Source organism: Microtus oregoni, unplaced genomic scaffold, assembly GCF_018167655.1.
Source record: "Microtus oregoni isolate MIOR12 unplaced genomic scaffold, Mior012 000049F_ref0000343, whole genome shotgun sequence".
NCBI lineage: Eukaryota > Metazoa > Chordata > Mammalia > Rodentia > Cricetidae > Microtus > Microtus oregoni.
Window position 1 is genome coordinate 4345945 of NW_024543223.1, and position 15494 is coordinate 4361438.

The following is a 15494-nucleotide window of genomic DNA, read 5'->3' on the forward strand; positions in this document are numbered from 1 at the left end:
CTGGTGTCTCTGGAGACCTATCCTGGGAGTCCCCAACAGATAGACCAGACTGTGGGAGGTCTGGTACAGTGGCTCCAGACCAGGACACATCAGGTACTCACTCAGTGTGCCAGAGCTGACCCCTGACCTCTGCACATGGCTCTGGCATGAAGCCATGGGGGTGGATCTCTGACTGCCTTCCTCACTTCACCCCCCCACCCCAGGATGAACTTCATGGCCACACACAATATGCCCACTGTGTTCCCTCATTGTCTCTGTGCCCTAGTGCTGGGAATCAGAGCTCAGCAGGGTGCCCTCACCCCAAGGACTTTGGCACTAGTACTGGGCCAAACGCCTGTGACAGAGTCCTTGTGAGCCCTTTGGTTTGGTCCTCAGAGTCCCGTTCTCAGTAAGTGACTTGCATTAGCACCAAGGGACAAAGATGGGACTGGAGCGTAGGCCTGCTTGGTGCCTCGGCCCCAGTGCTTAGACCCTGTCTGCCTCAGCCGGGTACTGTGCCCTGAGAATGGCACTTCAGTCTTGTAGGTCTGAAGGCGTGTGCGCTGTCTCTCGTCCTGATCCCAAGCCTTTGCACAAGCTTTCCTCTCTCTGAGACACTGTGCGATCCTCAGATTGCTTCCTGGTGCTGGCCGATGTGTCACTGTGTCTGGTGGAATGGGTGTCACAAGGATGTGACTCAGAGGAGGTGACTTCCACAGGTTATTAATAGGCAGACCCAGATAGAGGGTGATGCCGGCTTGGATCCTGGGGTTCAGGTGTGGGATTTGTCCATAGACAGGGGTGCTCTGAATACCTCCCTTGGGCGCGGGAGTAACACTGAGCATGAGAGATGGGGACTCCGTCTCTTCAGGATCACCCGTCTTTGCTTCATTGCGACTGTGGTGAAGCCTGCACCCTCCGTGCCGAGCCAGACAGCTCGTGGGACTTCTCAGTTCTCAAGGAGGAAACTGAGGCCCGGAGTTCTGCTTTCTTGCCAGAGTCTTCTGGTGTGACCACCAGGCCCCTGACCTCCTACCCAGAGCCCCGCCTTGTCTACAGAGACTGGGACCCGGCACTGCTGTCCTCACGGTGGGTGGACTTTCTGTCTAGGGGTGGGCCCTGGGGCTGCTCTGAACAAACCTTGGCAGCTTTGCCTTCTAGGGCCCTGGAACTGTGAGACTTTCAGGCTACCCCAGTGTCTCCATAAAGAGGACAGAATATTAACTGTGGTATAGGCAGCTGTGAGCCACCAAGTTTATAGCCTCGGCACACAGAAAGATTCCCGGGTCTCCCCCATCCAGCCGTGAGCAGAATCCTCTCTGTCTTCCTCATCCCATACTTTAGCTTCATTGTAGGTTTCCCTGGGAGGGTCTGGTGGGGCTGGTGGCTGGGAGCTCTGTCCTCTCAGCCGCTGGGAGTTGGAGAGGTAGAGCAGGCTGGACCTGGGAAGACCCTACGTTTGGTTGCATTCTTTGTCCAACCAGTGGTCAGCTTGACTCTGATCTCAGAGACTTGCCTCCAGGCATGCTGACAAGTTATTGGTAGATTTTGTCCCTGGCTTTATTCTACGGCCTTCAGAGGATCAGCAGAAAGCTCGGGAGCAAGGTATGAGCGCCTGCTGTCCCAGCAGAGTGTTCTTGTTTTACCGACGCAGACACTGTGAGGGAAAGCTCTCCCAGGGAAGAATTAGTGCCTGCTCCATGATACATAGCTTCAAGGACATCATTCATGTAAAGAGAACCCTTTCCCCCTCCTAAGATGGAGAAGGTGGGTACTTGGGTCAAGATCAGCAGCTTTCAACATTCCTACTGCTGCGACCCTTAATGCAGCTCCTCATGTTATAAGGTGACGCCCTAATCACCTTATTTTCATTGCTACTTTGCGACTATAATTTTGCTACTATTATGAGTTGCAATATAAATACCTGATATACAGGAGATCTGACATGCAACCCCTGTGAGAGGGTCATGTGACCCCCCCCCCAAAGGTTGAGAATTACTGGTCTAGATGGTTTCATTTGGCAAGTGAGCACCATGAACTGAGTGCCGTGCAGTATTGGAGCACCAGCTACTGGGACATAAACAAGGCCTCTGAGAAAAATCTGATAGTGACATCATCCTGGACAGACATCAGACAGACAATGGCCATGCAGAGGATGAGCTTAGAGAGATCCCTGAACCCAAGAGCATTGAGGGGAGGAATCCAAAGGAAGCCAGACTGTGAGGAAATGGAGGATGTCCTTCAGAAGGGACAGTGGTCTGGGCATGGGGCCTTGGGAAGCTTGGCGGGCAGCATTGCTCTGTGTGGAGATAGGATGGAATCCGGTTTGGATCAGATTCTGTCACTGTGGGGATGCAGTTCTGCTAAGGGTGCTGGGAATGATGGAGCATCTACCAGACCTGTGAGAATGTGATGGGAAAGCCTTGCCTGGTGTCGAGCAGGGGCTTTTCCAAAGCGCTCCTCTGAGACTTCCCCGATTCCAGTGTGATTGATCAAGGTGTTGCCAGGGGAGTCCTAGCATCCCGGAGTAAGCCTGTCTATCACCTCACCGTATGGCCCACACAGGATCTGTGGGACCCATTCACCAGGCGAGGAAACTGAGGTCCAGAGTGTGAACAAGTCTCGGAGGAAGGGATGGAACCAGAGCTGCCCCTCGTGAATCTGCTGCCTAACTACTGAACCAGCCTGTTCACAGTGGTCACTTAGGCAGAAGATGCTCTCTAGGTGGGGTACTCAGAACTGGGTGCCAGTCTCAGGGGGCAGCTCCCAAAGTTTATTGCAAGGCCTAGGCCATTGGAATGCCCAGGCTGGCTGCATTGGGTGGGGAGTAATGAGCTTCTCTGAGCCATGGACTGTGGCCATCTTCTGGGCAGGTCCATGAAAGATGCAGGGTGCAGTTGTGGGTGAGGTGCCAGGAACCTGGGGGTGGACCTGGCCTCTACGTCAGCACTCTAAAAAGTTTTTTTCTCAAGCAATTAAAAGGTGGAAACTTGTCAGTATTTGTGATGAACTGAAGTGTAAATCCTGAAACGCCTCTGCTGGCTTGTGGTTTGAGGCAAGAGAGCAGGCTTGCTGCAGGCATCACGCCAGCCTGCGTTTCCTGGAGCTTTTGCCCGTGTCATTCTCCCCAACCCCACCCACCCTCACCACATTGGGCCTGGTTGTCATCACATGGAACGCTTCCCCAGGCCTCCTCCTTGAAGCCAGTGTGCTGCCCCCTTCTGGCCAGAGCAGACTCTGCATCAAGTTTGGGGGCCTCCCAGAGCCTTGGACCTCATCACTCCCAGCAGCCCCTCAGCACAGGAGACATGCCACCCAGCTCAGGCACCTTTATTAGGAGCAATGATCCTGGAAAGGAAGGCCCTGGACAGACATCCCAGGACATAAAGACGTAGTGAGCCTCCTTTAGTGCTCTGCTGTGTGGGAGAGGCCTAGCTCCCGGGCCCAGCCTTGCAACTGGTCTCACCCAGTCAAGGCCCAAGACATCAGTGAGCCTTGGCTACAGCCAGGATGGACATCAGTTCTATGAAAGACTCTTGTGTCCATCAGTTTAGTTCTGAGTCACACATTCTGGGCTCAGGGATGTGCTAGTTATAGCTACACGAGAGATGTGCCCTTGTGTATGGCCTAAGCCCATTTTCTAACTGTTTGTCATTCATCTCTTGGGCCCCTGGGGATTTAGTGAGACGCAAGTCATGAGGAGTGCTGGAGTTACACCAGTAGGGAGGGCTGAGCTGCTGATGTGATTCCAGAGCAAGGGCGAGATCCTAAGTAGTTCTAGCCTCAAAGAAACTGGCTTTCACCTTTAAAATGTAGGTGTTGGGAAGAGCTGGCCCTAGGGCAGGAAATGGTGGTCTCACCACATCCCCTTGGCCAGGTAGCTGGCTTAGCCTTTGCTCTGTGGTTGAAACAACTTGACTGAGCCAAAGAAGAGCAGGTCTGGGAGAGATACCAACAGTTTTGGTGCGTCTGGGCAAGTATAGTGTCCCATTCCTGAGAGTTGTGAATGGCTTCCAGAGAGATATAGCAACCAGGGAAGCGAGCTTCGGGTCATTGCTCCAAGACAGATGCAGCATTGCAGAGCTTGCCTCTTCCTGGCAGGGCATATCAGGAAGTGGGTCAGACCAAAGTACAAGGCAGCTGGGCATCCCATCAAGAACTTTGGCAAGGCTCCATTTGGGCCCACTTCCTGAGGCAGCACTAACGGAGTCCTCCACACTAGAGAGCTGGAAACAATAGACGCTTACCCCTCAGTTCTGGCAGTCGCGGGTCCAAAGCCAAGGTAAAAGTCTTCACGAGGCTGGTAGAGGGAGCCTGCCTTGTTTGCTTCAGTTTCTTGTGTTTATGTGGTCTCCGGTGTCATTCTTTAAAAAAAAAAAAACATTTATTTATTTATTATTATGTATGCAATGTTCTGTCTGTGTGTATGTCTGAAGGCCAGAAGAGGGCACCAGACCTCACTACAGATGGTTGTGAGCCACCATGTGGTTGCTGGGAACTGAACTCAGGACCTTTGGAAGAGCAGGCAATGCTCTTAACCACTGAGCCATTCCTTCACCCCTCCCCCCCTTTTAAAGGCAGGTCTCTCTGTGTAACCCTGGCTTGATTCAGACTCTCTCTGTAGACCAGACTGGCCTCAAAGTCATAGAGACCCACCTGCCTCTGCCTCCCAAATGCTAGGATTAGAGGCATGCACCATCACATCCTGCTCCACGGTCACCTTCAGGGAGGTTTGCCATTTCCTAACCCAGAATGGTAACCTTAAGTTACATGTAACATCCTCTTCCAGCCTAGGTTATGTTTATAGGTTGTGGGAATATGGATGCGTCCTTTCTCGGGTTGCCATTTAGATTGTTGTATCACATGACCCAGAAGAGCTCTTTGCCTTCTGGGCCAAAGACAAGATTTCCCAGGAGTCCTTGAAGCCCTTCATTGTACAGTGGGCAGAATGGGGCTTGGAAAGGGGCAAGAACTCCATGTCGTGGAGGGCTGCATGGGTGGGCCTTAGACTGGCAGGAGAATGGACATAAACCCTATAGGAGAAGCAGATATGAAACATTTTGAGAGGTTGAGGTTTCCCATTAGAGGTGCTACCAGCCTTCCCTGGGCTCAGCATCCATCCCAAGCCTGGAAAATTCTCCTGCTACCAGCCTTCCCTGGGCTCAGCATCCATCCCAAGCCTGGAAAATTCTCCTCCTTGCCTTGGCACACTCAATGCCTGAGCTGTCTAAGCAGGTGAGCAGAAACCAATCTGGGCACAAGAGTCCTGGGTGCTAGGAGTGGGTTCCAGTCCACTACCACTGATTTCCTGGCTGTGAGTCAAGTTTGCGGTCATCCTGCCTGAATCTCAGTAGAGTACTGATGTCAGCAGGGGGCAGCCTCATGCGAGGCTTGAGGTGCTGGAGTGGTGCCAGCTTAGATCCTGCCACTGTCTCTTAGTTAAGGTTTTTGTTGCCATATGTGAAAAGACACCACGGCCATGGCAACTCTTGTAAAGAAAATGCTTAATTGGGGTGGCTCACTTAATAGTTTCAGAGAGTTCATTATCATCAAGATGGGGAGCATGGTGGCATGTAGGCAGATGTAATAGCTGGGAGTCCTACATCTTGCAGGCAACAGGAAGTTGACTGACAGTCACACTGAGGGAAGCTTGAGCAAAAGAGACCTCAAAGCCCACCTCCACAGTGACACATTTCCTTCAACACGGCCTAATTACGCCACTCCCCTTGGGGGCCGTTTTCTTCCAAACCCCCACACACTGTGTTAGTGCTTCGAGCAGGCAGACGTATGCCAGGGCCCTGAGTGAAATTCTTTATCATTTTTATTCTGGTTAGCCCTGGGCTCCTGCTTAGCTTTGCCTTGAGTCTGGCTTGAAGGGGAGGGGAATCCCCAAGTTTGGGACTTAAGGTCCCAGCCCAGGGTAGGAGGATAGAGTAGAAGTCAATGCAGCCTCACCTCAGCCTTATGCATCTTCCTGCTTGGGTTCTGGTGTGGGGTTGCCCCACAGTACAGTGCAAGGCGAAGGTTATACAGTGACCCTCATGGGGGGTTCTTAAATGTCTTCCGTTTTCAAGAGCATGCCTGGCAGTGTTGTTTACTATCTGGGGAGATGAGAAGGCACTTGGAGAAACTGCTGCCCCATGAAGTCCCCCCCCCCCCCCCCGAGCCCTTCGTACTGGGAAGGGCTGCCTCTGTTCTAGCAAACTCTTCCTCCCTAAGACCTAGGGCTCTTCTCCAGGAAACTTCCCTGGGCCTGGCATGTCTTCTGGAGCCACAGCTCCCGGATACCTTTGTGCTCTCTGGGAACAGGCCATTGTTTGTGCTCATCACTGCATGCTCCAGGGCTCCTCACCCGGTCCTTTAGCTCAGCCTTGCGGAATGGGGAAGGGCAGGGAGAAGGGACTTGTATTCCCATATCCCACTTGCTCTCTGCCCCAGCTTTCTGCAGCAGGCACTGCCTTTGAACACCTCCGGGGGTAGAATTTGGTGTAGGCTTAGGGAGGTCGGAGAGCTGTGTCCACCTTAAGGAGACTCAGAGAGCCAAGCTGAAACTAGTCTCCTCAGGCGACAGCCGGTGCTTTTTAGCCAGCTGACCCCTTGGTGGCTTGGAGATCTTGGCAGCAGAGCTGGGGCTGCAGACATAGGGAAGACAGGAGCTCCTCACCAGCAAGCTGCTCTTTTTTTTTTTTAATATTTATTTACTTAATTATTATTTATACAATATTTTGTACGCGTGTATGCCTGCAGGCTAGAAGAGAGCACCAGACCTCATTACAGATGGTTGTGAGCCACCATGTGGTTGCTGGGAATTGAACTCAGGACCTTTGGAAGAGCAGGCAATGCTCTTAACCACTGAGCCATCTCTCTAGCCCACAAGCTGCTCTTTTTGCATGGTTGACACACAGGCCTGTGCCTAGGAATGTTTATGTACTTGCATAACCAATCATAGGCTTGGTGTTCAGGGGCATTTGAGTCAGAGCTACAGGGAGAGAAGTGAAAACTGGCTAGGAGGGTGTCCCATGAAACCTCTTGGGCAAAGTAGAGACTCTATTACTCCTGAGAACCCTGTAGTAGGTGGACTTATCCTGCCAGGAGATTGGCACTCAGTCCTAGAAAACCCCCTTTTCCATCCTCCACTTCCTATCCTGGGGTTGGGGCTCAGATGAGGAGAAACAGAGGTGCCCGATGGCTTGGGTTGGAACAGCTGGCTGGGGGTGAGGGACTAGGGCAGATGAAGAAGCCGGACTTGTGGGAGCAGAGTTGCCTAGGAGGGGCTTGTTCTAAGTGGCACACTGGGCAGGAACCCTGGAACAATAGAGATGTACTGAGGCTGATAAGAATAAGTGCTTTTCAGAAAGCCAGATGTTAGTTGAGTCCTCGTCGGGAGGAGATTGGTATCTGGTCCATAAGCTCTGTCCTTGTCAGTCAGTTCCTTGATGTTAAAGGATGCAGAAACTTGTATCTTGAAAGCCATAGGTACCAGGTATAGGCACAGGTCTGAGTATTACCTCATGGGGAGGAGCCTCTTGATGAGTGAGTGAGCTCTCATTGGGAGGTGTCAGCTCTGACTTCCTCAGGGCAGACACCCTAGGCTGTGAATGGCCTCACAGACTGTTAGCATGATATGAGGTGGCCATGGGACTCCCAGTAGGATGCTCCTGCTGTAGGAACACAGCTGGCCCTAGAGTTGCATAAGCACTAGGTGAGTTGGGGACAAAACCCAGCAGGCTGGTGGGGTACTGCTTGGGCCCCAGGTGGATTTTAGGACCTTGCTATGTGGAAGTCATGAAATGTCTTCTCCTTGGGACTGCCCAGTAACAGGAAGTCCCAGACAGGGAGGAAGCCCTTTGGGCCCCAGCTCCCCATCCCCATTCAGTGGACTGAGCTGCTCTGCAGCTGGGCAGTGCTGGGAGCAGCCAGGGGCCTTGGCGCTCACAAGCTTTGGAAGATGCAGGTTCCAGTCCTTCCTCACAGCCCCTGGGATGAGTAGCCTTTCTGAACTCAAGGATTCCTGTCCCCAGCAGGTCACAGGAAGGAGTAGTGCCATGTGTTGGGTCAGTGCCGTGAGGTAAGTTGAACAGCTGGACTTGGGGTTCTGGAGGTAGCACTGGCCTAGCTAATATAAGACTTGGGTGGGGGGAAGGGAAGACCCCAGCCTGAATCAGGATTATGGTAGGCACTAATGGGACTTGGTTCTGTGAGAAGCAATAGTCTTTAAGGAGATTGGCTTCTGTCAACTTAGCTCTTAGATCTGAATGGTCCAAACAGGGCCCAGAGACGGAACTGGCCACGAGAAGACTCTTAAGACTTTGTCACGTGTCACCCAACAGCAGCTGTGGGGAGGTAGAAGCCAGACTGGCAGAGTGGAAGTCCAGGCCTATGAGCCCTTCCTACTGTAAGCCCTGTCTAAGGTGGCCTTGGTGTTGGGTTCAGTGTCTACATATGTTGCACCAGTATGTATGTGTGTGTGTGTATGTGTGTGTATGTATGTGTATGTGTGTGTGTGTGTATGTGTGTGTATGTGTGTGTGTATGTGTGTGTGTATGTGTGTGTATGTGTGTGTGTGCGTCTGTGTGTGTGTGTGTATGTGCGCACCTGAGGGCACAGAGGGAGCTGTGTGAGGTCCTGGATGCCTGGGAGTACTGTGCTCAGGGACCTGACATAGTGGATAATCCCAAGGCTTCGGAAGCCTGGTGACAGGGACTGTTCTTGTGCCACTGACAGCGCTGCAGCCCCTGTGGCCGCCTCCTGAGTTTCCTGGTACAACTGGTCACTAGGCCTTTCTAGCATTTTGGTTTTGATTCTCTTACAGAGAAAGATTCTGGGAAGAGGAAGGAAGGGAGAAAAGGAAACTAAAACTGTAGAACTTATGAGCCAGTGTGAGCTGGGGCAGCCAAAGGGGTGAGTGTCAAGCTGTGGCAGTGAGCTGGGCGGGAGGAGTATAACCAGAGCTCCTGACTTACCAGATAAATACAGCACAGGCGACTTTGGATGAGTTACCGGCTTCTTCAATCCTTGATGTCCTCATTGGTGGTATGGAGATGACATTGGTTGGAAATTCAGGGTGTTGGGATAATGATGTGCGGTGGTCCCTGAGGAGTACAGAGTCTGGCCCATGAGGAGTGCCCAGTGCAAGTCCTGAGCCCTTCTGGGCCTCAATGTCGTGGTCTGTAAAGTGTAAAGTAAAGCACTGATTTCATATGTGCCCTGCGAAGGCTGCTGAGTTGTTAGGTAGCGGGCTGCCAGCCTCTAGGGGCCACTCATGAAGGGTCTTAGACTGTGACTGTGTCTTTGTGTGTGTTGCTTGCATATATATGAGTGTGAATAAATAGGTTATCTGCATATGTGTATAGTACAAATGTGTCTATTATCATACATGTGTGAGCAAGCACGTGTGTAAGTATGCGTGAGTGTGAGCACACGAGTTTATGCTTTTAGAAAACATGTCATTTTTAATTGTGTGTGTATGTGTGTCTATGCGGTGACATATGCACTTGAGTGAAGCCGCCAGAGTCTAGAATAGGACATCAGATCCCCTGGATCTTGAGTTATAGGCAATTGTGAGCCACCTAATAGGGGTGCTGGGAAGCAAACTTGGGTCCTCTGCAAAGGCAGCACCCACTTTTAACTACTGAAGCATCTCTACAGCCCCTAGAGCATGTTCTTGAGCATATGAATAAGTGTATTCACATGTAACTGTGGCTGGATAGGTGGGTCAGTTCCTATGAGAACAAAAGTGTCTTACTTTGAGTTGCTGTGATGAAACACCCTGACCAAGGCAGCCTATGAAAGAAGTTCCAGAGGGTTAGAATCCGTGACCATCATAGCAGGGAACATGGTAGCAGGCAGGGAGGCATGGCACTGGAGCAGGAGCTGAGAGCTCACATCTGGTCTACAAAGCACAAGGCAGAGAGGGCTAATTGGGAATGGCGCGGGGCTTTTGAAAACCTCAAAGCCCACACCCAGTGACATATCTCCTCCAACAAAGCCATAACTCGTAATCCTTCTCAAACAGTTCCACTAACTGGGGGACCAAGTGTTCAAATCTATGAGCCTTTGGGGACCATTCTCATTCAAATCACCACGATGACTATATATATGTACATGTATTGATGTAACATGAGGGGTATTTACAAGATCATGTGTTTCTTTGTATACCTGAGTGAGATCATATGTATGCACAAATACCCCGATGGTATCTGGTCTCCTTTCCTTTGGGTTGGGAGCCCCCAGTCCTGCCTTGCCCTGCAGCTTCACAAAGAGCAGTTGGGTTTGGTCACACTTTACCGTAAGCCCTTGATGTTGTGGTCACCAGAGGAATTGATTCTTTCACACAGGCATAGTTGTAGGTGTCAAGGGCTGTCAGAGCCCAGACCTTCACAGGCCACATCCTGTATTCATGTATAGGCTCATACATGTATGTATATACACACATGTACTAATGTGCACACATGTACATTGTGTGAGTACAATGCCTGTGATGTTAACCAGGTGTGCCATGCAGGACCACAGCTTATGTATGGACCCTTGTGAGTGATGATCGCTCACCCCTGCAGGGTGGCAGAGCCCCAGGGCAGGCACAAGCCACAGCACTTACATCTAGTGGAACTTGTTAACTTGTGGCACAGTGTGGGTTTTTTTTATTTTTATTTTATTTTATTTTGGTTTTTCGAGACAGGGCTTCTTTGTGTAATAGCTCTGGCTGTTCTGGAACTCACTTTGTAAACCCGAATGGCCCCAAACTCACATAGCTCTGCCTACCTCTGCCACCCCAATGTTCGGATTAAAGACATAGGCTACCACCGCCGGGCATGAGTGGTTCTTGTTTTGTCCGTATCCTCCAGCAGCCTCTGGCAGCAGGGACCCCTGAATCAAGATCGACTATGAGAGCAGGAGTAGAGAGACTCAACCTGGAGAATGTGGCAGGAGTCCAGCCTTCCTGGTGTGCATACGAGCACATTGACAGGCGTAAACGCACAACAATCACACATCTACAAGGTCTCAGGGACTCAAGCCACAACCACTGACCTTGACCCACACACACCCAAAGCCCTGGTGCAGATAGGGGCCTGCAGCTACAAGCTAAAGGGCCTATGAAGCTCAGTGAACCTGGCAAGTGAGTCCTGACCCTGCTGCCTCAACCTCCCACTTAGGGTGGGGATTTGTGGCTAGGCTACCAGAGGAGTCTGAGGGGTGGACTCTTCCATGGCTCCTCTGCCTGTGGAGACTCAGCAAAAGATGAGGGCTGAGTGAGATTTGCACTTTTGTCTCCGTTCTCTCTCTCTCAAAGCTCCCATCCACAGTGAGTCAGCCTCCTGAGGCTGGTGTTACTACGGCACTGAGCTCTTGCCCCATGAACTGTCCGTTCCCCAGCATGAATGAACTGGAACTTAGCTATCAGGCCCCGGTGTTGGGGCGGTGCTATGGGTACTGAGGTGGCTAGCTAGGAAGTCAGTCAGGGGCCACCTATGAGGTTTCGTCCTACCCACGGGCAAGCCAGGACCTTGGTTTCCCTTCAGCTTTCCCAGTCACAGCTGGTGCTGTAGTCTGCAGGCGGGCTCAGATCCTCTAAGAGCAGCATGATACCATCAGGGGCCACATCCTCTTTCTGCTCACAGCCTGGTCTGGCTTTGGGCTGCTGAGCGGGAGGCACCCCGGCTTATCCACCTGGTGTCAGACAGGGCTCATCCTCTGGAGAGGGCTTGTGATGTCACTTCTGTCTCTGACGTGAGGATATTCCTAGGAGAGAAGGTGGCACACGACTTGGCTTTCCCACAAGGTTAGTCAGTGGCCATTTCCGAGCTTTCAGTCTGCCCACAGTAGGGTGGTAGCCCGGCCTTGTTCTGCAGGCCACTGAAATGAAATAAGATGGGGCTGAAGCTGCCCAACCCCTGTGCTCAGCCCCACCCAAGAAGGGAGGCAGGAGGAGGTAGGCCGCGCCTTTCCTCACGGCAGCTCCAGACAGAGTGGGGCTCTGTACCAGGGGCCTTCAGCAGTTCAGTTACCCACCAGGACCAACAGTGTCTTACTTGAGGCACTCTGGGTTCCCACTCTGGGCCTGAAAGCTACATATGGGGGAATGATAACCTACTATGTCAGCGTCATGTAGAAGGAAGGCTGTATCACATGCCCCAGTTGGGGACACAGGGCCTTTTTCCAGTCGTGGGGAACTGCTTGGGGGAGGGAATACTCAAATTTGTTCTTGGCCTTGTTTGTTGCTAATGTATGCAACAAAATGCATTTTATATATTTGTCTTACATCCTTCCACCTTGAAAACTCACTTATTAGTCCTGATAACTTCTCAGTTTCTTAGAATTTATGCTACATAAATTCATCTAATCAGCTGGGCGGTGGTGGTGCACACCTTTAATCCTAGCACTCGGGAGGCAGAGGCAGGTGGATCTCTGTGAGTTCAAGATCAGCCTGGTCTATAGAGCAAGGAGTGAGCGAGCGAGTTCCAGGACACGATCCAAAGCTACACAGAGAAACCCTGTTTCAAAAAAACCAAAAGAAAGAAAAAAGAGAGAAAGAAAAGAAGTTCTCCTCTGTTCCTAGTTTATTGAGTATCGTTCTTATGAAGATCTAGATTTTAGCAAATGCTTTTTCTGTATCTTTTGAGGTGATCTTGCGGTTTTGTTCTTTATCAGTATGGTGTGTTATACTGATTGCCTTCAACACTGCACACACCAGGCAGGGTAATCCTAGCATGGGGTGGAGGCAGGGAAAGCACAAGTTCAGGGTCATCCTCAGCTACCCAGATAGTTCACGGCTAGCCTGAACTACATGAGATTCTGTCATAAAAGAGCAACCCAAACAAAACAAAACGAAAACTCAGAGAATTATTTTCCTTTAGTTTCCATGTCTTGTGATCTCTTTACCTGGCTTTGGTATGGTGATGATGCTGGCCTCAGGGCTTTGCTCTTATGTTTTCTGGGAGAGTTTGCATATGGTTAGTGTTCTTGGAATCTAATATTTAAAGGCTAAATTACTTTAGTTGTAACAGCAGGCAGTGGAAACAGCTTGGACTAATGTGAATTCTTGGGTGTGGGTTACTAGAGTCTGTACAGAGACAGACACAGAAAGTGGAGGGCAGAGGAAAGCACACTAGAAAGGTTGAGGGTAGGAGCAGGACTGAATCAGGAAGGGTGTAAGTGTTGCCAGGTGCAAGAGTGTACAGCAGTAGTACCAGTACTTGGGAGGCTAAGTCAGGAGGATCACAAGGTAGAGACCAGCCTGGGCTACAGCGTGAGACCCAGACCCTCTCAACCCCCAAAAGGCAGAATTGTGCCCATGACATTTAGAATAAAGAAGTGACTGGAAGGCAATGAAAGGAAATTGGTGGAGGCAGAAGACAGGCATGAGGAGGGCAGAGACGTGGCCTGCTCAGAGGAGGTGGAGAAGGGGATCCACAGGGTGGCTGGAAGAAGGAGACAGCCTAGTGTTCTGGGTAAGATGCCAGGCAGTACTCTGGAAACAAACACACCAGACAGTCAGACCCTTTGGATGAGGAAGCTGCAGGGACATCAAGGCAGCCTGCAGTGGCAAATTTGCCTTACAGGCTCGGAAACCAGGGAGAATGTACCTAGTATGGAGCCCGAGGAATGTATCAGAGCTGTCAGGGCAAGTGTGCTGCTCTCTCACAGATGTCCCATCCTGGGGGCAGCCTGTATTATGGTAGGAGAGGGAGGAGGTCAACAAGGGATTTACCAGCCTTGGGCAGCCAGGGACACTCTTCTGGGACTGATACCTAGAAGAAGCCAAGTAGGTGAAAGCTGCCAAGGGCTGGACCCCTGACTCCTTAGGGGAATTCTCTACAGAGGGAGACCCACGGATTGATATTGGCATGGTGACATGGAGTGCTAGAAGAAGAAGTAGGGTACGTACCATTTTACAGAAGCTCATACCCAAGGGGTGAGCTGGATGGAGATCCACAGGCGGGAATTTCAAGATCCTCAGGTGTTGGGGATAAGAGAGGGACTTTCTCTTTGCATCAGTGGCTTCCTTGTTTGTCTAGATGGCTCTTGATTCCGGGCTGTATAGGGACCAGTTTCCAATACTCGTAGCCCACCACCTTCAGTGCGGTGGGTGGAGAAACTGACGTGTGGAGGGGCGGGTCGGTTTCCTCACCTGGCCGCTAGCCCTTACCCCCGCCGCCCACGAGGGGAGGAGCCAGTGGCGGCCCCGGTCTTGGGGCTCTACCAGCATGGCGGGCCCGGGGTCGCGGCCACGGAGCTGGGGCTGGCGGGAGACGGGCTCTGGGGATGAGGCTGTGGCCGGTGGACCCGGCCAGGGACTATGTCGCTGCGCACAGGGGAGGCGGGCGCTGGCCGCCCCCCGGAAGCCGGCTGTGCCCGCCGCGTGGACATCGTGAGTACTGATCCCGGAGCTTGGGATCTGGGACCCAGCCCTGCGTTTGAGCACCCGGACTCACCTCAGACCCCCAGTCCACAGACCTAGGTCCCCAGCCTCTGCACCACGACCTGGGACAGCAAATCCCTGGGGCCCCAGGGGCTACTCCAGCTTCCATCCAGAACAAAGGCGAACGTGGGCCAGCAATAGTCGGCCGGTCTGGGGCTCCAAGCCTGACGCCGGGTTTGTCCCTCTGCCAGCACCTCCGCTGGACGGGCGCGTGTGTGTTCATGGGCACCCTCCTCGCACCTCGTTGCTGAGTTGGAACCCAGGGTCCCCTCAAGGCTCTGCTCGGGGGGGTGTGGTCGCGCCATTGTTCCAAACCTCCGCCTCCGTTTTGGGACTAAGGGCCCCCGACCTTGCCCCTTCTCCTGCTGGTGTGGACCACAGACTGATGCGTTTGGGTGTTTATGGTTCTGGTGTGTGTGTCGGGGGTGGGGGGGGCTAGCCAACTGACCCTTTCAGAGGCCAAGCTGAGGCAGCCTGTGAACTTAATTCCCTAACACACATGTGATGGAGTGAGCCTGACAGTTGACAGGGGCTTAATTGATTCCTTTTCTCTTTCATTTTCTAACGCTCTGGATGTCCCTGCCTCAGCTTTCCTAATGCTGAGCTTGCAGGCTTGAGCCATCCTGGGCCTGGAGTGTTTTCTGTGTATGTATTTGGAGGTTGGCACTGCCCATTTGAGTCTGTCCCTAACCACCCCACCTTCTTCAGAGCAGGCCACTGACCTTGTCCCCGCTGCAGCTGGCTCCTCAGGAGTCCCAAGATGGACCCAATGGGGTGGGTAGTAGCACTGACAAAACAATGCCAGTTTAGGGGTTCGATGTGACTGGTACCTGGGGTTCCTCACAGAAAGGAGCCTTTGGATCCTTATTCGCTGGGTTGATGAAGTGGAGACTAGAAAACATGCTAAATGGTCCTCATCGCCCTGGCGACCAGAGTGTGCTGAGACCATTCTGTCCTCCCATTTTATAACTCTCACAGCTGAGGCTGGAGATCCTCCAGAAAGCCAAATTGGGAACCTCGGGTAGCAATGGCATGAGGTCTGATGTACCCGAGTTAGGGTTTTCTGAGTTCAGTCATTACTACCCCAGCCTTTATG

The 15494-nt window shown here is 52.1% G+C and overlaps 1 protein-coding gene across 2 annotated transcripts in view; it reads left to right on the top strand.

Moving 5' to 3' along the window:
• The window catches only part of LOC121436592 (SH3 domain-binding protein 2), a 37286-nt gene that overhangs the window by 9893 nt on the left and 11899 nt on the right, over nt 1-15494 (top strand). Inside the window, exon 1 of one of the 2 annotated variants that reach the window (XM_041636608.1) lies at nt 14184-14347. The exons of the other annotated variant lie outside the window; for it this stretch is intronic. Coding sequence (XP_041492542.1) covers nt 14184-14347 — 164 coding nt within the window. Of the gene's footprint in view, nt 1-14183; nt 14348-15494 lie in introns of those variants that run through there. 2 annotated transcript variants of the gene reach the window in all.